Source organism: Poromitra crassiceps, assembly GCF_964638095.1.
Source record: "Poromitra crassiceps genome assembly, contig: HAP1_SCAFFOLD_255, whole genome shotgun sequence".
In the NCBI taxonomy this organism is placed as follows: domain Eukaryota; kingdom Metazoa; phylum Chordata; class Actinopteri; order Beryciformes; family Melamphaidae; genus Poromitra; species Poromitra crassiceps.
The window spans coordinates 194,228-220,833 of record NW_028152142.1 but is presented as its reverse complement, the minus strand read 5'-3'; the positions used below and the strand labels follow the sequence as shown (position 1 = coordinate 220,833).

General features: G+C 45.0%; 2 protein-coding genes across 2 annotated transcripts in view; both read left to right on the top strand.

Moving 5' to 3' along the window:
- LOC310770889 (uncharacterized protein) overlaps positions 1-26,606 on the top strand; it is a gene marked incomplete at its 3' end in the record, with an annotated part of 206,626 nt that overhangs the window by 21,576 nt on the left and 158,444 nt on the right. The gene's annotated exons all lie outside the window — the stretch shown is intronic.
- Positions 1,792-21,169, top strand: LOC310770894 (NLR family CARD domain-containing protein 3-like). Its single transcript, XM_083663594.1, has 8 exons — positions 1,792-1,911; positions 6,230-7,584; positions 8,351-8,763; positions 8,866-9,039; positions 11,326-11,499; positions 13,466-13,606; positions 13,802-13,848; positions 20,174-21,169. Exons 1-8 carry the CDS (start codon positions 1,875-1,877, stop codon positions 20,884-20,886), a joined length of 3,054 nt encoding a protein of 1,017 aa, XP_083519720.1. The 5' UTR covers positions 1,792-1,874; the 3' UTR covers positions 20,887-21,169.

The following is a 26,606-nucleotide window of genomic DNA, read 5'->3' as shown; positions in this document are numbered from 1 at the left end:
TATGACTCATGCAGAGAAGGTCTGCTGAGCATGTTCTTTTTCAGCATGACTCTTCTTCACACACTGAGAGCTGTCCAGTATAACCAGTCTGTTACTGTGTCACACTGAGAGCTGTCCAGTATAACCAGTCTGTTACTGTGACACACTGAGAGCTGTCCAGTATAACCAGTCTGTTACTGTGTCACACTGAGAGCTGTCCAGTATAACCAGTCTGTTACTGACACACTGAGAGCTGTCCAGTATAACCAGTCTGTCACTGTGTCACACTGAGAGCTGTCCAGTATAACCACTCTGTTACTGTGACGCACTGAGAGCTGTCCAGTATAACCAGTCTGTCACTGTGTCACACTGAGAGCTGTCCAGTATAACCAGTCTGTTGCTGTGACACACTGAGAGCTGTCCAGTATAACCAGTCTGTTACTGTGACACACTGAGAGCTGTCCAGTATAACCAGTCTGTTACTGTGACACACTGAGAGCTGTCCAGTATAACCAGTCTGTTACTGTGACACACTGAGAGCTGTCCAGTATAACCAGTCTGTTAGCGGGTTAGGGTTATTTACTGGTCTGTTACTGTGACATACTGCCTGTCTATCTGCCTGCCTGTCTGACTGTATGTCTGTCTGTCTGTCTGCCTGCATGTCTGTCTGTCTCTCGGTCTGTCTGTCTGCCTGCCTGCTTGTCTGCCTGCCTGTCTGTCTGTCTGCCTGCCTGCCTGTCTGTCTGTCTGTCTGCCTGCATGTCTGTCTGTCTAACCTTGTTCCTACATCAGCTCTGCTTTGTCCATCCTGTGTTTCTATCAGGATCCAGCAGGACAGAGCAGACTCCTCTGTCCAAAGCTATGTGTCCATGGGGAGTGACTGGTCTATGGATCATCCTTCAAACATCTTCAAACGTCTTCAAACATTCTTCAAACATGGACACCACTCTACTGATAAAAGGTACAAACTTAAAACTGGTGAAAACAGATGTGTTTGTTGTCATCTGACTCAAAGTATCTTTGTACCACATGGTTTCTTCAGAGTCATTTTGTTATGTACAGTATGTCTAAAAAGTATTTGAATACATGACGTACTTACCTGTCAAACGATGGGAGGAGCACCTGAAGGCAGCAGGAATCTCTGTAAAGTGACCACAGCTTCATGAGTTGGTCAATCTATGAGACAATGAGGTCAATATTGGACCTTTAGACCCACTAGGCATCTTGCACGCTTGATTCCTAGGCTCGCCCGCTGCACGGCCTCGCCTGTCCTGCAGCTCACCGAGCTGGCCCTGCAGCTCATGTACCGGCCCGCTCGGCTGCTGCATCGCCTTGCAGAAGCCTATAGAATAAGAATGAGAAGTGTCCGTGTGTGTGTGTGTGTGTGTGTGTGTGTGTGTGTGTGTGTGTGCGTGTGCGTGCGTGCGCGCGTGTGTGTGTGTGTGTTAGAGAGAGAGACATGATATGATGGTATAACCTACTATCTGATGTTTTGTCCCCCCAGAGTTTACCAGCAGAGGTCAGAGGTTACCAGTGGTCAGTCTGCCCAGGAGCCTCAACCAGACCTGGACTCCATCTTTATGGTGTGGAAATGAACAAAAACATGTTTGACTTCACCAACGAGTCTTTCAGTCTATGATGGATCTGATGTTGTGTTCCATGATTTTAGTAAAAACGTTTCATTCATTATGATTCTGTTCCAGCTGCTTGAGGAGGACATCATCACCTTTGTGAAGAAGGAGCTGAGAAGGTTCCAGAGGGTTCTGAGTCCAGATGAGCCAGAATGCTCAGAGAGTCAGAGGGAGGATGAGGAGGAGGTGGATGGTGAGGAGGAAGAGCAGAGGAGGAGCAGCAGAGAGGATTTTCTAAACATCACACTGTTCTTCCTGAGGAGCATGAAGCAGGAGGAGCTGGCTGACTCTCTGCAGCACAGTAAGAGGCTTTCAACAGCTTTAACATGATGGAGATGGGACATGGTGGAAAATGAGAGATGATTTAAATCAACAGGTTCTCATTACCAGTGCGTCAAAATACGTCGATTTGTCACGCCACCTCGATGTCATTATTGCCGAGGTGAATGGCTACCTTTCATGTCATATTTGGGTGCGTACGTTCCTCCAGCACAGACACCGGCTCTCCTTGTTTCTTTATCACCCTGCTCAGCAAAATAACCAGGAAGAGAGCCGAGCCCTGACTCTCTTCCTGCTTATTTGGTCGAGCAGGTCGGCCGTGACCGGCTGCCACTGGACACAGCTACCGGCTACTGTGGCTACCGGCTACTGTGTCTACCGGCTACTGTGGCTACCGGCTACTGTAGCTACTGGCTACTGTGGCTACCGGTGGCCCGGCAACATTTCACGGGAGCCACGGCTCGAATCCAGGGTAAATTTAGGCAAGCACAACAACTTGGTTGGGTTTAGGCAAGTAAAACAATCTTAAGTTTAGGCAACAAAAGCAACTTGGTTGGAGTTATGGTTCAGCTCAGGATTTGAAACAGGTCTCTCATGATGAGAAAGTTACAAGCTGGGAACACTACAGGTCTGCCTCTCCAAGCACTTCTCCCTATAGACCCCTTATACACCTACGTCACAATGACAACAAGCAGCGTCAGATGCGCAAGACGGAGGCAGAAAGACAGACTCCGCGCAGCCCTGTCAAGTAGTTTTCCAGTGGCCCGAAAACTATTCGAGCTAGATATGTCTTCGTGTTGTGCAGTGCGATGCCAGAATCGGAAAGCTATTGTAGCAGAGTATTCGGGTCCGCCTATTCACACTTGGTTAATAAAATAATAAACGATAGAGCCAGGCTGTAACGTTATAACAAGCTTTTCCCCACATATCCTGTTCTACGCAACTCGAGGGAACATACACAGCCTCGCACACACGCAATAGAACACAACACAATTCACTGAACAGTCTGTTACACTATCAACAAAGCAAGGACTAAAGTTTTACTGAATCCCGTCAACTCATACTGCTTTTAATGCTAACCGTAGGTGTCTTTGGTTGCAAGCCGAAAGAGGAAATCGTTAAAAATGCCCGACTTTGCAGTGCTCGCTCATTTCATATCAGGTAAACTGTAGCTGTAGGCTGCTAGTAACAGCCACATCGCTCGGGTAGTTAACAACCAAGTAACGTTAAATAATGTCATTATTGAGTTGAACTGATTGGAACGAGGACATCATTAAAAATGCCCGACTTTGTAGTGCTCATTTCATAATCAGGTAAGCTGCCTGAAACTGTAGGCTGCTCAGCCACACCGCTCAGTTAGTTAACGACCAAGTAACGTTACATAATGTCATTATTGAGTAGTGTGCATTATCAACATAACAATATATCTTTGCAAGTTACAGAATAATTATCTACGCTATCCCCAGTTATAAAGGAATGCATGATATTGTAGCGTATCGGGTAATTACGTGTATTGGGGTGTTTCCGTGCTTGGCTAGGAACTGATATGTGTGGGTGTGTTCCTAGGGGGAGGGGGATATATGTGACCAGCGGCCGGGGCGGAGGCCAGTCAGGCTATGCGAGGGAGCTGACCGGGTGGTTGCAGAGCTAGCAGCGAAGCTAGCTGCTAGGAGCGTGTATTGTGAAGACAAGAATAAAAAGCCTGTACCAACTTCAAGTCTCCAGTTCCTTGGACGAATACCCACTTCGTTACATTGGTGCCAGACAGTAAAGCGGTAACGCCTCTGATTCGGCCGAGAGGGGAGAGGGTGAGAAGGAACGGCAAAAGAGACGGGTGGTGCGGCTTTTTGGCTCTAGAAACTAGCGCTAGTAAGTTAGCTACCAGGGGTGCTAACTGCTAACTGCTAGCTGCTAAAACCACATGCGATGGTGCGCGGAGAATCAAGTATCTCCGGAGAATGGCCATCGGTGAACGGGAGGAAAGGAGAGCTGACGGCGGGGATCAGCTCGATGCTGGCGGGCATGGAGGCCCGTGTGTTGAGAGAGGTCGGACGGCTGGTAGAAGAGACTCCTGCCTGGGCAGTAGAGGTGATGCGGGCGCTGCGAGAAGTCATGCAGCGGGTGGACTTGATGAGCGCGGAGGTAATGCAGCGGGGAGAGCGGCCGGAAGAGCCACGGAAGAGACTGTGTTGGACCTGCAGAGAGCCGGGCCACGTGGCGAGGTGGTGCCGATGCGGTTCCGGGAGACGGACCGGGTATGCGGGACAACGACATGGACAGCAGGGAGCCTGCTGGGCATGTAGCGCGATCGGACATCTAGCCAGAGAGTGTCCAGAGGCTGTCGGAGATCGGGGGGCAGCGGGAGAAGAGAGACGTGCAGGCGGCAGACAGGTGAGACTCTGCTGGACTTGCCAGTCACCGGAGCACTTGGCCAGGGACTGCACTGAGAGTGTGGAGGCCGGAGGTGAGACGCAGGCTGGGAAGAGCGTGAGCAGCTGGGGAGAAGAGAACGTGGTGACGGATAGGAGAACGGTGCTGCAGGGGAACAGCCAGAGGGACATCGTCTGCAGCGTTGTTACAGTCGGGAGAGCGACGCTCGTGTCTCCGAGTGAGCGAGAGGGGTTACCGCCGGGGGAACCGGCCCAGCCTAACCGCTATACACCCCCTAACGTTGCACTGCGGAGAGCCGAGGGGAAGATCGACGCCGGTGGTGTTCGCTCTGCTGTCCTCAACCCTGGAGGAGGGGGACGGAAAAACGAGCGGAGAGCCGAGGGGAAGAACGACGCCGGTGGTGTTCGCTCTGCTGTCCTCAACCCTGGAGGAGGGGGACGGAAAAACGAGCGAGTGCGAGGCCGGGAGGACGACGCCAGGGTCAGCTGGAGAGTCGACGGGCGCGAGTGGAGACCGGAGGACGAGGATGTCGATCCGGTGCTCGTTCGTGCATTTGGCTACTGGAACAAACAAAAGGGGGGGTTTAAAAGGGACTAAATGTGGGAAATGTGGGTTGAATTTAAATGTGTGAAAAAGAAAGGAAATAATGAAAACTAGACAATATGGAGTGCCTAATGGGAAACTAGACATTATGGGGGTACCTAATGGAAAACTAGACATTACGGAGTACCTAATGAAAAACTGGACATTATGACGGGGGTGCTGAAAAGAAAAGACTGTTTGTTGGGGAATTAGAATTTGATGTGGTGATGGGAAAAAATATTGTGTTGGGTGTGTTTTGGTACAGGGGGATGTGTGTGGGTTGTGCATGTCGCGTGGAAGCGACATTAAATTTGTGTGGGGGATATGTAGCGTATCGGGTAATTACGTGTATTGGGGTGTTTCCGTGCTTGGCTAGGAACTGATATGTGTGGGTGTGTTCCTAGGGGGAGGGGGATATATGTGACCAGCGGCCGGGGCGGAGGCCAGTCAGGCTATGCGAGGGAGCTGACCGGGTGGTTGCAGAGCTAGCAGCGAAGCTAGCTGCTAGGAGCGTGTATTGTGAAGACAAGAATAAAAAGCCTGTACCAACTTCAAGTCTCCAGTTCCTTCGACGAATACCCACTTCGTTACAATATGTATTGCCGGCCACTAGGCTTGGCCAATTGACAGCGCCAGTGCGTATGGGTTTGTAAGACATATCCCATTAAACAGCGTTAATTTCGATGCATAACATTGCTTATCACTAGGCGATAAGCTGTGGTAGTAAGCCGAGAACTGCATTTTAAAACTAAAATATAACTGTGTGTTGCAGATGGGCACAGAGCAGTCCTGACAGCGGGGCTTTTACACAGTTCTCACTGTCTGTCAATGCTGGGCTGACGGCTTTTTGCCTACACGATGCGCGCGCAGCTCAATGTTGACAAGCTGTATAAGGGGTCTATAGCGTGACTTTGACCTACTTAAGCCTCAGACTGTTATTACATTCAAGACCACTGGGGGTGGCCACGAGGTGACCTCCAGACGCTCCGGTGGTTCTTCTTCTGCATATTACGATGTGAAGGTACTCTTTCTCATTCACAATAACGACGCCAAGGTGCCGTGACAAATCAACACATTTTGATGTATTGGGAGTGAGAGCGGGTTGATTTAAATATATAAATATTATATCTAAATATTTGTCAAACGAGACAAAATCAGTTCAAGATTAACTAATTCTCTGCCATAGCAACGGCTATCAGTCTGATGAAGAGCTTGATGCTCGAAATGTCACTTTAATCTTTTGCTGCTAATAAATCACTGTAAACAGAATCCTGCACTGTGCAAGCTGTTTTTATTAATTTTTTTGAAGATATACATTTACCAGGAAATATTCAGTCTTTGATGTTATTTGTCGTTTGTTCTTTCAGAAACTCTTTCTGCCAGCTGCCAACGTGAACTCAAATGTAATCTGAAGGAGAGGTTTCAGCGTGTGTTTGAAGGGATTGCTAAAGCAGGAAACCCAACTCCTCTGAATCAGATGTACACAGAGCATTACCTCACAGAGGGAGGGAGTGGAGATGTCAATGATGAACATGAGGTCAGACAGATTGAAGCAGCATCCAGGAAACCAGCGAGACCAGAAACACCAATCAAATGTGAAGACATCTTTAAACCCTTACCTGGAAGAGACAAACCAACCAGAACATTGATGACAAAGGGAGTGGCTGGCATTGGGAAAACAGTCTTAACACAGAAATTCACTCTGGACTGGGCTGAAGACAAAGCCAACCAGGATATACAGTTCACATTTCCATTCACTTTCCGAGAGCTGAATCTGCTGAAAGGGAAAAAGTACAGCTTGGTGGAACTTATTCATCACTTCTTTCCTGAGACCAAAGAAGCAGGAATTTGCAGGTTTGACAAGTACCAGGTTGTGTTCATCTTTGACGGTCTGGATGAGTGTCGACTTCCTCTAGACTTCAAGAACTACGAGATCCTGACTGATGTTACAGAGTCAGCCTTAGTGGACGTGCTGGTGACAAACCTCATCAGGGGGAAACTGCTCCCCAAAGCTCGCCTATGGATGACGACACGACCTGCAGCAGCCAATCAGATCCCTGCTGAGTGCGTTGACATGGTGACAGAGGTGAGAGGGTTCACTGACCCACAGAAGGAAGACTACTTCAAAAAAAGATTCAGAGATGAGAAGCAGGCCAGCAGAATCATCTCCCACATCAAGACTTCACGAAGCCTCCACATCATGTGCCACATCCCAGTCTTCTGCTGGATCTCTGCAAATGTTCTGGAGTCTTTGTTGAAAACCAGTAAGAGAGAAGACCTGCCCAAGACGCTGACTGAGATGTACATCCACTTCCTGGTTGTTCAGTCCAAACTGCAGAACTTCAAGTATCATGGGAGACCTGAGACAGATCCACACTGGCCACAGAGCAGGGAGATGATTGTATCTCTGGGAAAACTGGCTTTTGAGCAGCTGGAGAAAGGCAACCTGATCTTCTATGAAGCCGACCTGACAGAGTGTGGCATTGATATCATAGAAGCTTCAGTGTACTCAGGAGTGTTCACACAGATCTTTAAAGAGGAGTGTGGGCTATACCAGGACCAGGTCTTCTGCTTTGTACATCTGAGCATTCAAGAGTTTCTGGCTGCTGTTTATGTCATCGCCTCATTCATCGACTCTGGTGTCAATCTGCTGTCAGAACCACAATCAACCTCCAGAGACAAATCTCAGGTAATTCACCTCTGCCAGAGTGCTGTGGACAAGGCCTTACAGAGCCCAAATGGACACCTGGGCTGCGTTCCAATACCCATACTTGTACTTCTTTCTTGTAGTATGTACTGCCGCTGCCCTCACATAGTATGGATTGTAGTGTGCAGCATGCATGCAAAATGCATACTATTGGGACACACTACATCTGTCGTCACATGAGCTTCCTGAACTCCGACCTCTTGCTCACTTCCGCCGACGTCCGCAGCGCCACATTTGAGTTTTTTTTTTGTTTTTTTGTTTTTATTCAATAAACAAAGTCTGGCAGTAACAAACAGTACATTATACAAAAAATTCAGACTAAACATTTACAAAATTGGAACAGACAATCAAATAAATAAAATAAATAAAGCAAAAACATTAAGTCAGAGTTCTAAACAGGAATCAAGATATGCATGTTTTGGTACACACTCCATGCTTGTTTGGTTTTAACATATTTCAAGGCTTTCTTAAAGTTAATTATCTCATTCATGAACACGCAGCTCAGTCAGTGCGACGTAACTCCAGTAGGTGGCGGTAATGCACAAAAAGTTGTTTGCCAACCGCCATAAAACATTAGAAGACAAAGAAGATGTAACTTCCTGCTGCGCAAAGGATTGTGGGGAAGATGGCTGACAAAGCATGCATCGATGCATACTCCGAAATAGGAGCTGATGTAGTACAACATCCTGGTACTCTTGGCATACTGCATCTGACATACTATGTATTGGGACATACTAATTCTTTTTTTGCCTACTAAATAGTATGGAAGTATGGGTATTGGAACGGGGCCCTGGACTTATTCCTCCGCTTCCTCCTGGGTCTTTCACTGCAGACGAATCAGAGACTCCTGCAAGGCCTGCTGACACAGACAGGAAGTAGCTCACAGACCAATCAGAAAACAGTCCAGTACATCAAAGAGAAGATCAGGGACATTCCTTCTGCAGAGAGAAGCATCAATCTGTTCCACTGTCTGAATGAGCTGAAAGACCATTCTCTAGTGGAGGAGATCCAACAGTACCTGAGATCAGAAAGTCTCTCCAGAAAGAAACTTTCCCCTGCTCAGTGGTCAGCTCTGGCATTCATCTTACTGTCATCAGAAGAAGACTTGGAGGTGTTTAACCTGAAGAAATACTCTGCTTCAGAGGAGGCTCTTCTGAGGCTGCTGCCAGTGGTCAAGGCCTCCATTAAATCTGTGTAAGTGCATAGCAAACTGGATAGATTAATATATGATGTGATAATATATTAATCTGTGATATATTTTAATGTTCTTGTTTGTCTTCATCACTAATTCTTCAGGCTGAGTGGCTGTCAGCTGTCAGAGAGAAGCTGTGAAGCTCTGGCCTCAGTTCTCAGCTCCAAGTCCTCTAGTCTGAAAGAGCTGGACCTGAGTAACAACGACTTGCATGATCCAGGCGTGAAGGTTCTCTCTGCTGGACTGGGGAGTCCACACTGCAGACTGGAAACTCTCAGGTCAGGATAACTGTTCAACAGACACATTAAATTCTGCATTAGCCTATATGCACATTAATGTCAGTGAAAATACCTGAGTGAATGTTATTGACTTTAGAAATCCATACAGTAAGTTAGGCCTCCAGCTTTTTCAAGTGGTCTCGCATAGACAGACAGACAGACAGACAGACAGACAGACAGACAGACAGACAGACAGACAGACAGGCAGACAGACAGGCAGACAGACAGACAGGCAGGCAGACAGACAGACAGACAGACACTGCAATCTCTCCATATACAGACAGATATGCACCAGGTATCACTGCTGTATCTTGTTGGCTTGTTGTAAGCAAAAAAATAAAATAAAAAATATGTTAGTTTTAAACTTTTTTCCATTGTTCTCAGGTGTGACAAGGCCCAAAATGATCACTTTATTATGTAGATACAGTAAGTTAGGCCTCCAGCTGTTACAAGCGGTTTCACATAGACAGACAGACTGACAGACAGACAGACACCACAATCTCTCCATATACAGACATGCACCAAGTATTGCTGCTATTTTTGGCAGTTTGTAATAAAAAAATAAAATTATTGTTTAAAAAAAAAATTCCATTGTTCTTGGTTGTGACAAGGCCCAAAATGATCACTGTAAGCAGAGTATTGATCACTATAAGCAAACTATTTAAACAGCATGTGTATAGGAATTATTCAGGAGCAAGCTTTATGATCAATATAATCATGTGATCACTATAATAACCATGATCACTATAAGCGGATTCCACTGTCATGAGTTTTCATTGAGAGTTGGGATCTCTCTTTCACAAAACCTGTGCAAAAGCTCACAACACTCAAGAATAAACAATCAATAAATGATTATTGCTGGGTGATGTTGCTGAAAATCTTATACACTTTTCATATGATCATAATAACGTTTTAAAGGCTTAATGTTTATCCTGAATATAAGTTTAAATATATCAGTAAACTTTTATTTAAAACACATCTTTATTGCTAGAATCAAAGTAAAAACACTAGATGTTCCTCAGTAGAGCTCAGAATTCCACCAACTCTCTGCAGCTGTCAGCATTTCCAGATGTGAGATTTTTATCAAAAGTTAATTTGGAGGTTGTAGGCTACTGGTCAGCTTCCAGGTGTGTGTGTGTGTGTGTGTGTGTGTGTGTGTGTGTGTGTGTGTGTGTGTGTGTGTGTGTGTGTGTGTGTGTGTGTGTGTGTGTGTGTGTGTGTGTGTGTGTGTGTGTGTGTGTGTGTGTGTGTGTGTGTGTGTGTGTGTGTGTGTGTGCAGGCTGTCAGGCTGTCTGCTGACAGAGGAAGGCTGTGCTTCTCTGGCCTCAGCTCTGACCTCCAAGTTTGATGGTGTTACTTGACTCTGTTCAGACGTGTTTGCCTTTTTAACACCTCACCAATCAGTGTGAAAAGTTAACTAAATTACTGCATCATCCCATAACCAATCTTTCCATAACGTTTCATGCAAATGCATGAATACCTTTTGGAGTTATCCTGCTAACAGACAAACAGACGGAACAGAACAGGGTGAAAACAAAACCCTGTCCAATTTCCTTAGTGGAGGTAACAATAAATCTAACAAACAAGCAGGAGTTAAATTGTTTTTCAGTCTCTCTTTGTTTTGTTTTTGCTCTGTAGCCTTATATGATCTTTGAATAAGAATAAGAAAACAAAGCAGTGAAAGCGGCTTCTCCTCCTTCTAAATATGACCTTAATGCACAAACGCAGCAGAAACCAGCAGCACAGCAATGAGTGGACTGAAGTGTTTATGTTTATGTTTATGTTTATTTGCACATTAAAGGAAAACAGAAACAAAATAAAAAATGTTTACAACATTGGAGAAAAAAACATGTGCAGGTGAGATAGAAACCCACTACGGGTTTATATAAAGATCTCACCTCAAGTGCAGAGACAGACACTCAGCAAGAGGTCCGGGTCATGAACAGTTCAGTGGAGCCATCTAGTGGTGAACCGGGGCTATAGCAAGTAAACAGAGAAGAGCGAGCAATGTTCAAAAAGCATCAAATAACGGAAATGTCAAGATGAAAATTGTTCAGTCACAAGTCACAACTATCTGTTGGAGTGTGTGTGTGTGTGTGTGTGTGTCACAAATATATGTTGGAGTGTGTGTGTGTGTGTGTGTGTGTGCGTGTGCGTGTGCGTGTGCGTGTGCGTGCGCGTGCGCGTGCGCGTGCGTGTGTGTGTGTGTGTGTCACAACTATTTGAAAAACGGGATAGAAAAAAATATTTTAATGTTCTTGTTTGTCTTCATCACTAATTCTTCAGGCTGAGTGGCTGTCAGCTGTCAGAGAGAAGCTGTGAAGCTCTGGCCTCAGTTCTCAGCTCCAAGTCCTCTAGTCTGAAAGAGCTGGACCTGAGTAACAACGACTTGCATGATCCAGGCGTGAAGGTTCTCTCTGCTGGACTGAAGAGTCCACACTGCAGACTGGAAACTCTCAGGTCAGGATAACTGTTCAACAGACACATTAAATTCTGCATTAGCCTACATGCACATTAATGTCAGTGAAAATACCTGAGTGAATGTTATTGACTTTAAAAATCCATACAGTAAGTTAGGCCTCCAGCTGTTTCAGGCGGTCTCACATAGACAGACAGACAGACAGACAGACAGACATCCAGACAGACACACACCACAACCTCTCCATATACAGACATGCACCAAGTATTGCTGCTATTTTTGGCAGTTTGTAATAATAATAAAAAATTACTGTTTAAAAAAAAATTCCATTGTTCTTGGTTGTGACAAGGCCCAAAATAATCACTGTAAGCAGAGTATTGATCACTATAAGCAAACTATTTAAACAGCATGTGTATAGGAATGATTCAGGACCAAGCTTTATGATCAATATAAGCATGTGATCACTATAACCGTGATCACTATAAGCGGATTCCACTGTCATGAGTTTTCATTGAGAGTTGGGATCTCTCTTTCACAAAACCTGTGCAAAAGCTCACAACATCGAATAAACAATCAATAAATGATCATTGCTGGGTGATGTTGCTGAAAATGTTATACACTTTTCATATGATCATAATAACGTTTTAAAGGCTTAATGTTTATCCTGAATATAAGTTTAAATATATCACTCAACTTGTATTTAATATTTAAAACACGTCTTTATTGCGTGTGTGTGTGTGTGTGTGTGTGTGTGTGTGTGTGTGTGTGTGTGTGTGTGTGTGTGTGAGTGAATGTGAACAGGGCGCTCCTGAAAAAGAGAGCATTGCTCTCAGTGAGACTCCTCCCCCTGTATAAATAAAGGTTACAAAACAGAAATAGTGGAGGGTTTGTCTCTTCTTCTAGTGAGAAAAGAATGATCCTCACACCAAAGCGAGCTCCCGTTAGTTTTTTTAAATTTATTTAGCAAAACAGCGTGACGTTTCGGGCCACACTGGCCCTTCCTCAAGACGCTTTCTGAAGTGGCAGAGAGACGCCGTCTTAAAATTACTTCCTCATCCCATAACCAATCTTTCCATAACGTTTCATGCAAATGCATGAATACCTTTTGGAGTTATCCTGCTAACAGACAAACAGACGGAACAGAACAGGGTGAAAACAAAACCCCGTCCAATTTCCTTAGTGGAGGTAACAATAAATGAAACAAACAAGCGGGAGTTAAATAGTTTTTCAGTCTCTCTTTGTTTTGTTTTTGCTCTGTAGCCTTATATGATCTTTGAATAAGAATAACAAAACAAAGCAGTGAAAGCTGCTTCTCCTCCTTCTAAATATGACCTTAATGCACAAACGCAGCAGAAACCAGCAGCACAGCAATGAGTGGACTGAAGTGCAGAGACAGAAACTCAGCAAGAGGTCCGGGTCATGAACAGTTCAGTAGAGCCATCTAGTGGTGAACCGGGGCTATAGCAAGTAAACAGGGAAGAGCGAGCAATGTTCAAAAAGCATCAAATAACGGAAATGTCTAGATGAAAATGAATCAGTCACAAGTCACAACTATCTGTTGGAGTGTGTGTGTGTGTGTGTGTGTGTGTGTGTGTGTGTGTGTGTGTGTGTGTGTGTGTGTGTGTGTGTGTGTGTGTGTGTGTGTGTGTCACAAGTATCTGTTGGAGTGGTGTGTGTGTGTGTGTGTGTGTGTGTCACAACTATTTGTTGGAGTGTGTGTGTCTGTTTTCAGTAACTGAATCAAAGTAAAACTACAGTGGTGGAAGTGATGAAATGTTGAAGTCAATCGTCATGACAGCAAAGACGAGGAAAACAGTATAAACTATAAATGCAACAGTGTGTGTGTGTGTGTGTGTGTGTGTGTGTGTGTGTGTGTGTGTGTGTGTGTGCGTGCGTGCATGTGTCGTGTGCGTGCATGCGTGCGCGTGTGTGTGTGCGTGCGTGCATGCGTGTGTGTGTGTGCGTGTCTGCGTGTGTGTGTGCGTGCGTGTGTGTGCGTGCGTGCAGGCTGTCAGGCTGTCTGCTCACAGAGGAAGGCTGTGCTTCTCTGGCCTTTCCTCTGATCTACAACCCCTCCCTTCTGAGAGAGCTGGACCTGAGCTACAATCATCCAGGACCCTCAGCAGAGCTGCTGATCTGTGGACTCAGGTATGGAGAGGCAACGTCTGCTAGAAGGCTGAGAGTCACACACATTTTCTCTGTTACACTGCAAAGCTCATGCAGGAATACAGTTCAATGGAGCATATGAGAGGAACTCCTTCATAATGAAGGTTATTAATAAATGTCCATGTTGTTTCCATCATCAAAGAGAATGTGCTGATCTGACTTTGTTTATTCCTCCAGTGTGTACCATGGTGGAGTGCAGAGGCTGAAACCAGGTCCGAGGAAATGTAAGTGTGTATTTAGTTTGATTTATGAAAACAAAGCAACACATTCAACTAGTGAGATAGAAAGTCCATCTATGGCACAGTCTGTGACGTCCATTCATTCTGCTGTATATTCTGCATTCTGTATATTTTTTTTATATATTTAGAAACAGGAGAGACCACATAACATTTCACTCAGACCAAAACGTAAAAACAATTGCAGATTTAAAGAAAATATTTTTTCTGTGTAGTTTCTTAAAGTTTCTGTCCGAGTGAAATGTTCTATGGTCTCTCCCGATTCTAAATATACAGTAGGTGCACCGTTTGGTTTGATGAAGTTAAACTATTTTTTATAAGCATTTCACGAAATGTCTATGGGAAAATGAATGGCAGATCAAAATCTCTGGTACAGTGCTGAAGCAGGAAGTAGGCGGTCACTTTGCCTCTCTAGTAACCTGTTTACCTGTGGAATGTTCCAAACAGGTGTTTTTGAGCATTCCTCAACTTTCCCAGTCTTTTGTTGCTTCTGTTCCAACTTTTGTGAAAGGTGTTGCTGGCATCAAATTCAGAATATGAACATTGTATGATGTGAAACACAATATTGAGCCAGGCTGGACTGGAAGTTGATCAGGTAAAACATTCAATATATTTCTACTGTATTCAATTGAATATAGGTGGAAAAGGATTTGCAAATGATCACATTGTTTTTATTTAAGTTATACACAGCGTCCCAACTTTTTCTGAATTGAGGTTGTAATTTCAAATACATTTGTCTTTCTGAAATGTCCCATTGTTTGTGTTCAAGGATTTTTTTTGTCTAAATGTGAACACAAATAAAGGTAATTAAAATGTGTCTCAAGGGTGTGGAGTGTGACTTTAAGAATAAAATACATGTGTTTTCTACAGGGGAGTGGTGCTGGCCCAAACAACAGTACAAGTTAAAAAACAAAGGGATTTATTACTAAAATACAAGTTAAAAACGTGCCTATTTAAAAGAGTCCAGCGTCCATAAGAGTTTAATGTCCAGTGTCCACTGCAGCCAAGAGTAGTGACTGTTTTGTCTCCAACAGCAGGCTGTCTTGCTGCCTCCTGGCGCCTCCAAGTGGCAAAGAAGTGCATTACAGAACAGACTTTAAAGGAGAACTAACCTCCAAAACACTTTTTTTCAGCTTTTAACCAATATATATGACTTTGGGGGTGATGTGTGAAGAATTCTGGTCAGAATTTCCACATTTGACACCAAACTGTTGCCATTTTACCATTTGTATCATTTTTCAGCAGCATAACTGGCATAAGCGCCCTCTACGGGTCGAACACTGCTTTTTTTTCTTTTCTCAAATGAATGGGAGATTAGGGGCACACTGACGTCACAGTGCCCCCAAAGACTATGGGATTTCAAGAGAATTACTCCCCTACCCCCTCTGTACCCTTTCGGCTCCTCAGAACTCCAAGCCTATTCTTATTGAAGTTTGCTCTTAAAATACTGAACCAAACGTTGTCAAAGTTGGCACATGTCTTAATTATAGTTAGTTTCCCGCTGAATGTGTCACTACTTTATTAATATCTTACCTGAATAAGCTCGAATGATGATGTATATATTATCAGTCCGAGTTGGAAGCAGCTGTCTCCAGCCCAGGCATGCGGGAGAGAGTCGTACTGTAAACCTCATGCACTAGCTCCAAGCTCCACGGGCGCGCGCAGCAGAGCAGAGCTCTCTGTGCTCTGAGAGTAGAGAGAGCAGTCTGATATTTCCGCAAACAAATATGGTCGCAGTTTAGCGCACATGTAAAATATAACGCTATACTACGACGTGACAACGTGACAAAGCTTCTCTAAACACATCGGCTACTATCATTTCCCTGCATCCCTCCTACTGAGATTATATCGGTAATGATTTTGGACAGACTGAATGCGCGGAGGAGGAGGAGGAAAGATCTGCAGCTGTGCCCTGAGAGACACTCGCCTCGCTCCGACTACTGTGCCTGTCTGTGAAAAGCGTCCTGTCCAGTCGCACCTTCGCAAACAGATGCGGGATTCCCTCAATCCTGTACCCAATCTCAGACTGTATTCTCTAAATCGCACACCAGCTATTTCTGTCTGTTTGTTTGTTGCTCCGTGAGGTTACAAGCGCCCCATGCATGCAGCAGGCTGTTTCGCCAGCCGGGGTCTGGCAGGAGGGAGGAGGCGCAGGCAGCCTGCACTGCGCTGAGAGGAAAACTTTTCCACAACTTTTAACAAGAATCACGAAAAGCCCCCAAACTAAAATGAAAAAGGGACTATATGGCAACTTGGACGAGGGAATGACGTAGAGAAATCTCGCATTGTGTTACCCCAGAACGGGGGTTTGTCGTATTGTGCGGTGTGCTGCTGTAACGAGCCCATGCCACTTTGCTCTCGTAACGTAGTTTAACACACTGCCATAGAGTTACATGGAGAAAAATAATTAAATTTCTAGTTCGCCACTGAATTACCAAATTGATATAACTTTCAACCATTTTGAGCAAAGCTCTTTCCAAACAGGCCACCAGCGTTGGCTAGTTGTTGATATTTATACAGATATGGCCCCACTCAAATAAATTATTTTTGAGGCAGTAGGCAAACTGTAATGGCGTCGATTTCCGAAAAAAAATCTGGACTTCAACACAGCCAAAGAGTCCAGTATAGACAAGAGCATATGTCATTTCTTGGTTTTTTCCATAGGTATTTTCAAATCACTGTTCTAATACATATCTAGGGGGTTAGTCCCCCTTTAATGTCTTGCTTTCTCAGTGTAGAGTTCATATGGAGTAGGGTAGAATCACCAGCTAAATGTAACACTGATTTAGGGAGGAGCCAAATTAAATTCATTATATAAATGCATTGCAACCAAAATCAAACCAACAGGATGCAAACAAAGCCAAAAGCCAAATGAAAGAATCAACAGTCATTAAGGGCTCTTCTCTTCAGCTCCAGTCTGTTGTCCTGATGCCAGGTTTTGGAGTTAGCCTCTTCCCTTCAGCTCCAGTCTGTTGTCCTGATGCCAGGTTTTATAGCCTCTTCCCTTCAGCTCCAGTCTGTTGTCCTGATGCCAGGTTTTAGAGTTAGCCTTTTCTCTTCAGCTCCAGTCTGTTGTCCTGATGCCAGGTTTTAGAGTTAGCCTCTTCCCTTCAGCTCCAGTCTGTTGTCCTGATGCCAGGTTTTAGAGTTAGCCTCTTCCCTTCAGCTCCAGCCTGTTGTCCTGACGCCAGGTTTTAGAGTTAGCCTCTTCCCTTCAGCTCCAGTCTGTTGTCCTGATGCCAGGTTTTGGAGTTAGCCTCTTCCCTTCAGCTCCAGTCTGTTGTCCTGATGCCAGGTTTTGGAGTTATTCTCTTCCCTTCAGCTCCAGTCTGTTGTCCTGACGCCAGGTTTTAGTTAGCCTCTTCCCTTCAGCTCCAGTCTGTTGTCCTGATGCCAGGTTTTGGAGTTAGCCTCTTCCCTTCAGCTCCAGTCTGTTGTCCTGATGCCAGGGTTTGGAGTTAGCCTCTTCCCTTCAGCTCCAGTCTGTTGTCCTGATGCCAGGTTTTGGAGTTAGCCTCTTCCCTTCAGCTCCAGTCTGTTGTCCTGATGCCAGGTTTTAGAGTTAGCCTCTTCCCTTCAGCTCCAGTCTGTTGTCCTGATGCCAGGTTTTAGAGTTAGCCTCTTCCCTTCAGCTCCAGTCTGTTGTCCTGATGCCAGGTTTTGGAGTTAGCCTCTTCCCTTCAGCTCCAGTCTGTTGTCCTGATGCCAGGTTTTAGAGTTAGCCTCTTCCCTTCAGCTCCAGTCTGTTGTCCTGATGCCAGGTTTTGGAGTTAGCCTCTTCCCTTCAGCTCCAGTCTGTTGTCCTGATGCCAGGTTTTGGAGTTAGCCTCTTCCCTTCAGCTCCAGTCTGTTGTCCTGATGCCAGGTTTTGGAGTTAGCTGTACTGTGGCTCGTTATGTGGACCTGTATCACCTCCTCATGGAGCCACACACACACTGATGAATCAACATGAATCAAACTAAGAGTGAAGACACTTCTACTCCTCAACTCTCCCACAATATCTCTCTCTCTTTCTCCCTCTCTCTTGCTCCTTCTCACTGCCTCTCTCTTTCTCTCTCCTCCTCTCTCCCTCTCTCTTTCTCTCTCTCGCGCCTTCTCACTATCCCTCTCTCTCCCCTCTCTCTCTATCTCTTTTTCTATCTCTCTATCTCTCCCTCACTCACTCTCTTTCTCCCCCTCCCTCTCTCTGTCTTTCTCTCTCTCCCTCTCCATTTCTCTGCCTCTGTCTCTCTTTCTCTCCCTCACTGTCTTTATCTATCTATCTATCTATCTATCTATCTATCTATCTATCTATCTATCTATCTATCTATCTATCTATCTATCTCTTTCTCTCCCTCTCTCTCTCTTTCTCTCCCTCTCTCTCTCTCTCTCTCTCTCTCTCTCCCTCTCTCTCTCTCTCTCGTGCGAGTCTGTAGATGGCAGTAAGCTCCTCCCACGCTGGCGTCTTTCCTCTGTCAGGCTCGTGCTCGTGTGGCTCAGCTGACGGTACGTGCACATCTACAATGGCACGGCGGCTTGCCTGCTGAAAAAGCCGCTTTGACGCTGCATCTTGATAGGCTGTCTTGCTGTATTCTCGATTCTGATTAGTCCATTTCAACATCGCGCTGGAACCGCCCCCAGCGTTTCAGCAGGCTCGTTTGACGGTACGTGCACATCTACAATGGCAAATTCGCTTTTCCGCTGTGTCGCAGCGTTTTGTGGGCGTGCAAACCAGCTTCCAGCTTGGAGCTGTAGCCTGTAGAAACGTTGTACACAGGAGGGTGCGGGGAGGAAATGTGTAAGAAAAGCTGTCATTGGGTAGCTTCAACGAAAGGTCCCGCCCTAGTCCCGCCCCGCGAGCGTGAAGCCGCTCGGAGACAAGCCACCTCTAGTCTGCGACAGTGAAACGCTGTGGGCGGTTCCAGCGGCAGGGGGCGCGAGGTAAATGGACCAATCAGACACGGAAATAGAGCAAGACAGCCTATCAAGATGCAGCGTCAAAGCGGCTTTTTCAGCAGGCAAGCCGCCGAGCGCTTCATGATGTGCACGTACCGTGAGATGACTGCCGCCTCGCCTGGAAAGCAGGCGAGAGCAGGCGAGCACAGTCAGGCGAGGCGTCAACAAGTCGAACACCCCCGACGGCACACTCGCTGCTGCTTTTCTTCTTCTACAGTTTGGTTTAACAGCGGTTTGTAAACAAATTAAAACATGCATTAGCGCCACCCACACTCACTGCTCAAATAACACAGATCTTCAGATTCCTTGTTTTTATTTTAATGTAGGCATTCCAGGTGGTATTTATGTAAAATATGGAGTGACAGCTTGGAATAGATATAAAATTGAAGTTTCTACACTTCACTGTGGGTTTGTGATGCACCTGTGTTGAACCAATGGGCGCTCAGCTTGATGCGTTTCTCGTCATCCTCTGTCATCCACAGTCGGGTGCAGTTGGTGGGGAGCAACTGCGGCGCCTCGCTCCAAATCTGCGCCCGCCTCGCTCTCGCGAGAGTCACGTGACTCACGCAGTCGGGCAGGACGGAGCAAGTCGGACAACTTTCTAACCATCATGCAACGGGGCAAGCAAGGCGCTGGTCGAATCTGCGCAGAATTTGCTCATCTCAAACGAGCCTAGGCTGTTTCACAGTCGCAGACTAGAGGCGGCTTCTCTCCGAGCGGCTTCACGCTCGCGGGGCGGGACTAGGGCGGGACCTTTCGTTGAAGCTACCCAATGACAGCTCTTCCTACACATTTCCTCCCCGCACCCTCCTGTGTACAACGTTTCTACAGGCTACAGCTCCAAGCTGGAAGCTGGTTTGCACGCCCACAAAACGCTGCGACACAGCGGAAAAGCGAATTTGCCATTGTAGATGTGCACGTACCGTGACCGGTGTGACCGGCTGCAGCTCCGTTGTCTCGTATCGCGTGCGGCTCCCCGCACACCTGCTGTGCATCTCCTAATCAGCTGTGTGTGTGTGTGTGTGTGTGTGTGTGTGTGTGTGTGTGTGTGTGTGTCTTGTGTTCCAGTCTGGCTCAATATGTGTTTCACATCATACAATGTTCATCTCTTGTGTTTCTGTGTCTCATTGCCTTTAGTTTTTAAATGGAACCTGTCAGAGTTTCCTGCAGCACAACACTTTATTTGGTCTATTTTTAAGGTTTTGACAAAAGGCTTATTTATGTGAACATGAATGTGGTAAAAACCTACAATCAACCATTTATTAAAATCACTTGTAAAATATCTTCATAACCACTAAGAATGATTGTTATTGTGAAACACAGCCCAGGTGTTTTAGATGAGAAGCTGCTGCTGTATTGAGTCTTGTTCTCTCAACAGATGCCTGTGAACTCACACTGGACACAAACACAGCAGAGAGACGCCTCCTCCTGTCTGAAGACAACAGAAAGGTGACGCTGGGAGAGGAGCAGTCATATCCTGATCACCCAGAGAGATTTGACACCTGGCCTCAGCTGCTGTGTAGAGATGGTTTGACTGGTTGCTATTATTGGGAGGTGAAGAGGGAAGGAGAGGTTTATATAGGAGTGACTTACAGAGGAATCAGCAGGAGAGGAGGGGGTGATGACAGCAGGCTTGGACTGAATGAAAAGTCCTGGAGTCTGATCTGCTCTGATGATCGTTACTCTGCCTATCACAATAACAGAGACACAGACATACGTCTCCCCTCCTCTCGCTCTAACAGAGTTGCAGTGTATCTTGACTGGCCTGCTGGCTCTCTGTCCTTCTACACAGTTTCCTCTGACACACTGACTCACATCCACACCTTCTACTCCACTTTCACTGAACCACTCTACCCTGGGTTTGGTGTCTGGTCGTATGGTGGCTCAGTGTCTCTGTGTCAGATAGAGGAGGGAGAGAGAAACTGTCAGATAGAGGAGGGAGAGAGAAACTGTCAGATAGAGGAGGGAGAGAGAAACTGTCAGATAGAGGAGGGAGAGAGAAACTGTCAGATAGAGGAGGGAGAGAGAAACTGTCAGATAGAGGAGGGAGAGAGAAACACTGAGACCAAACACAGCTGCGACATGATGTGAAGGTTTAGGTTTGTCATTGAGTCATGCAGTGTGTGTGTGTGTGTGTGTGTGTGTGTGTGTGTGTGTGTGTGTGTGTGTGTGTGTGTGCTGCCTGTTACTGATTCCTCAGTGTCTCTGTGTCAGATAGAGGAGGGAGAGAGAAACACTGAGACCAAACACAGCTGCTGAGATGATGCTTCACTCTGTACAGGATCACACACACACTTTCACACACACACACACACACACACACACACACACACACACACACACACACACACACACACACACACACACACACACAACAGTTATGACAAGTCAAGACATAGAAAAGCTCGTCCATATGTTTAGATCACATGACAGGAAGCAGCTAGAAGTGAAAATCTGTCTCTAGAATTCTGACACAAACTAATCTGAACACAAAGCCTCAATTCTCAGCTCCCTGCATTGACTCCAGTGGTGAACGTGAACGCACACATGCAGGTTTGTGTGTGTGTCTAAAAACTCCCTTCACATGTCACTGGCTGCACCTTATGCTAACCTATAGATAGATAGATAGATAGATAGATAGATAGATAGATAGATCGATAGATAGATAGATAGATAGACAGACAGACAGACAGACAGACAGACAGACAGATAGATAGAGAGACACAGAGCGATAGAGACACAGAGAGATAGATAGAGAGAACATGTGGTCACTGTTTGACAGGTGAGCTCAACAGAGATGCACTTCCTCCTACAATGTAAAAACTTTGAAGAAACAAGGAATATTGACTTCAATAAACTCAACTCTGTAATTCCAGCCTTCAAAGAACTTAATGAGCTTTCCAAATTAAAAGTAGTCCTAAGAGAAGGAGACAGGGCTCATCTGTCTGTCCAATATGTCTCAACATGCCACAACCTGAGGGACAGTGAGTGACCTACACACACTGATGTGTATCAATCTCAGTGTTTCATAATTAATGTGTATTATGATTATGATTATTATTGCATTGTATTACTGTATTATTGTATTATTCATGAGGAGTGATGTTTAATGTTGAAGGTCATTGTTTCTTGATGATTTGGCAATATTGTTGTTATGACATTCATGCCAATAAAGCAATTTGAATTAGAAAAATTTGAATTAGAGAGACACAGAGAGAGAGAGACACACACACACACACACACACACACACACACACAGAGAGAGAGAGAGAGAGAGAGAGAGACACACACACACACACACACACACACACACACACACACACACACACACACACACACACAGAGAGAGAGACACACACAGAAAGATAGAGAGACACAGAGAGAGAGAGAGAGAGAGAGAGACACAGAGAGAGAGAGAGATAGAGAGAGACACAGAGCGATAGAGACACAGAGAGAGAGAGAGAGATAGAGAGAGACAGAGAGAGAGAGACACACAGAGAGAGAGAGAGAGACAGAGAGAGAGAGACACAGAGAGAGAGAGACAGAGAGAGAGAGACACAGAGAGAGAGACAGAGAGAGAGAGACACAGAGAGAGAGAGAGAGATAGAGAGAGACAGAGAGAGAGAGACACAGAGAGAGAGAGAGAGAGAGAGAGAGAGAAGGGTCATGGAGGAGGCTTGTTGTTGCTGCTGTGATGTTGAGCAGAATCTCTGGTCTGAGTCAGAGCACAGACAGGATGCTGAGGCATCATAAACTCATGTCTTTCTTATGTACAAACTGTTGTTTTCTTCATTGGATGTAAATACATGGAAATTATTTTTACTGTATTCTACGTTCTTTATCATATATCTTTTTAAGTTAAAATTACTACTTTTTTCACTCAGTTTCAATTTATTTGACTGCTACATTGAGGAATTAAATGTGTTGAAAATGTCTACATGTGTTGTGTCTTTACAGTTTTTCTCAAAACGTTTAAACACATTTCCAATAACTGTGGCTCAGTTTGTCAAAACTCTAAACTGAAAAGAGTTTGTCAAAACTCCACAAATCTCTTATAAAGTGACACAACACTCAAAACCATGTTCTCTCTTCTCAAAACAGATTATTTCCACCAAAACAAAACACACAGCTATGTTGTGTTGATGTCTTCCACAGCATCAATTAACTACACACTGGTGTGATCAATTAAAACACTACCATCAAAATAGTCTTCATGTATGTTCTGGCTTCATGAGGCCATGTTACATATTCAAATGCATACAATTGTGTGGAAATAGTTTCCTTTCCTCATTTTGGTAAAGTGTAGTGTTTTGCCCTAAAATAGCATTTACTGTTGATACAACACAAATGTCACCTGTTTTAACAGCCCTCAGTAATTTCACTGATACAATAGATTTAAGCCTTAGTGCCACCTGCACATCCACCCTACCTCTACCCAAACTGGCCTTAGCCTCATTCCCCTCAACTCCTGCATGTGCTGGCACCCACAAAAAGCCCACTCTCCACCCCTGCCTCTCTAGTTCAGTCAGTTTCATTAAGATCTAGTCTACTCTAGCTCTGCCCCCCTCACCTCCCCCCAAAGCCATCAAGGCAGATAGAGAATCAGAGCATACAACAGCCTGACTGAATCCCCCCTCCTCCTCCACCCACCACAGTGCCCACAGTAACGCGATCAACTCTGCTGAGAATATTGGTATACCATCAGGCAGTCTCCTACTCTGACTGATTTGGGCATGAGAGACATACATTCCAAAAGCCACTCTTCTACTCTCAGGGTCTCTTGAGCCATCCGTATAAATATTTATATATAGTTATTCCAGTTGTTTCTAAGATGTTCCTCTACTACGCCCTCCGCAACACTTCCTATTCGCTTTTCCTGTATGGCCTCTCTTATTGTTAAGTCCACCTCTGCCTCTGACCACAGCCAATGAGGTACAGGTGTCCAGAACACAGGGGGCCCTACCTCATTAAAACCCCTCTCCTCTGAGTACCCCCTTACTGTATTTATATGGCTGCATCTGTTCATCCTGCTAGCACCATTTCCAAACTCCCAGCATTCAGACAGCAAAGAAATGGAAGGAGGTGCTGTTACAGAGCCTTTTAGCTTGACCCAGTCATTTAGAGCGAGTTTTGCACGTCTCAGCCTCAGTGGAGCCTCCCCCGCTTCAACCAGCAGCGCCGGGACCGGCGTGACAATTGTTGTGGTCTATATATATGTGGTATATATATATAGCCTATTACATGTGTGTGTGTGTGTGTGTGTGTGTGTGTGTGTGTGTGTGTGTGTGTGTGTGTGTGTGTGTGCATCATTGTTTATAGCTGCATTTCCGCAGCTCTCAGCTCTCTGTGTTGAATCTATTTGTTGTTTTCATGATCATGCCCTCAATTAGACATAATGCCAGGTCAATGCTGATTGTTGTTGTTTGCATATATTTATTAGTTAAAGAGAATAAAGGGTTTAATATGACATCTACAGAATTACAAATGTAGTCAAGGTCTTTAATCTACCCATCCAAAGACAACAAGCTGTAAAAACAAACAATATATCACAAAGTCTCACAGACAGACACATTTGTGTAGATGTACATTACTGTTCATTCCCCCTGTTGTGTTTAGACGTTTAGAACAGGAAATTAATGAAATTAATGAACTACTGTTGTTGGTCATGATGCTCACAGTGTGAACGCATAGTAATTGATGGGGAAAATTGAAGTTCCATTGATTGGCATTTCATAATCAATAAGCTATAATTGCATAACACAATTAATTGATATGAGTTATTAGTCTTATGCATATCACAGTACAGTACACCTATTTAATATGTGTGTGTGCTATGGAATTATAATGACAATAAATGATTGCCCTTTTTGCAGAGGGCCTCCTGGAACGCCCTCAAGGACCACCGGGGGGTCCCCGCCCGGACCCCACTTTGAGAACCACTGTCCTCTAACCTATCCAGTTGCTCTCAAGTCTATAGTCTCAGTTGTGTCACACTGTTGCAGAAAGCTGTGGTCTGATGTCAGACTGAAGTGAATAGTAGGCTATATTTATATTTATTAGTTCAAGAGAATAAAGGGTTTAATATGACATCTACAGAATTACAAATGTAGGCAAGGTCTTTAATCTACCCATCCAAAGACAACAACAACCTGTAAAAACAAACATCACAAAGTCTCACAGACAGACACATTTGTTAAGATGTACATTATTGTTCATTCCCCCTGTTGTGTTTAGACATTTAGAAACCCCGCCCCTACAGGAAATGAATGAACTACTGTTGTTGGTCATGAAGCTCACAGTGTGAACGCATAGTAATGATGAGAATCTTATTTTGTCATTGTGCCCTTGCCCCTCCCCCCTCTCTCTCTCTTCCAGCCTCTCTGAGTCAGTGGTGAAAAATGTGTTCTTGAATACGACTCTGTCTCTCTAAGCTGTGAAGGGCTGGGCAACTCTTCTGCTGGAGAGTTTCGAGGAACACAACAACAATAAAGGAAGAAAAGAAACGAATCCCACATCATCATCACTGACTTATATCATTAGACACTGGAGGCTACTGCTGTGAGTCTGGATCAGGAGAGTGCAGCAACGCCGTCAACATCACTGTGGCTGCTATGCTAAAGTTAGCCTGATTATGAGTTGTTTGACTTTTATCAGCCTCTACTGGTAACCAGTGGACATGTCACACACTCGGTCAGGGGGCACCTGTTCGGGGCGGAAGGGAACAGGTGGGAATAGCGTGATCCTCCCACGTGTTACGACCTGCCGGTGAAGCTCCGAACTGTCGGGTGAAAAGAAGCACCTGGCAGCTGTGCATGTGTCAGAGGAAGCATGGTGCTAGTCTACGGCTCTCTACAGATCGGCAGAGGGTGGAGCAGCACCGGGGCAGCAGGGGGGAATTGGGGAGAAAATTGGGGAAAATTTCTGAAAAAAGAAAAGTCAGATACACCAGGGGTCTGCTCAGTATAACCAGGGAGCAGTTCTATTGGAGCAACAAGGGGATTGTATGCTTTGCTCAAAGGTACTTCAGTAGGCCTATGAGTTGCTGAGGGAAGAGAGAGCATTCATCACAAATTCACTTCCTCCAGATAGATTTTGTCTTGAGATTTTCTCTCGACTTAAAGCCTAATTCCATGTTGAAACTCCACTGGGATAAAGAATAATTTTAAGTCATAATCATGTCAAATCTTTGCTTTGTCTGTTGGCCTTAATGGTTATGAGTGACAGGAGGTGCAGGGCACCACAGGCTGTGTCAACCCTGCACATTTGCTGTAAACACACACCTCCAGGACCCATTCAAAGCTTTAAATAAGGCGATGTCTCTGGATGTTTAGTTTGGTCAAAAACAAGAAAACACTATTCTTAGTTAGTATTTTGTAAAAAACATTATATGTAGCGGAGACAAAGTAAAAAGCTGCTGAGAAGCTGAGATAGGTCTTGTTTGTAGATTCATTGACGCACTAAACAAAAGATTCACTGAGATAAAACAAAAACAAAAACACGTTTTAAAGTTTTATTACAAAGAAAAAATAATCAACTCAATAGAACTTATATAAAGTAACTTGTATCAAAGTAATCACAGCGATCAGAAACGAATGAACAGAGGTCAACAACAAATACAGCGACCTACTCACTCGCCTCTTTCCTCCCAAGCAACAGGTGAACAGGTGTATAAATGAACTAGAGTATGGAAATCACCACCCCCATTCATTTGAGCCAATTCATTCTATCAATCACAATAACAAATAAACAAAAGAACCAGAATATAAACGAGCACAATAATCAATTTTCTCAATCATCATCATCATCGGTAT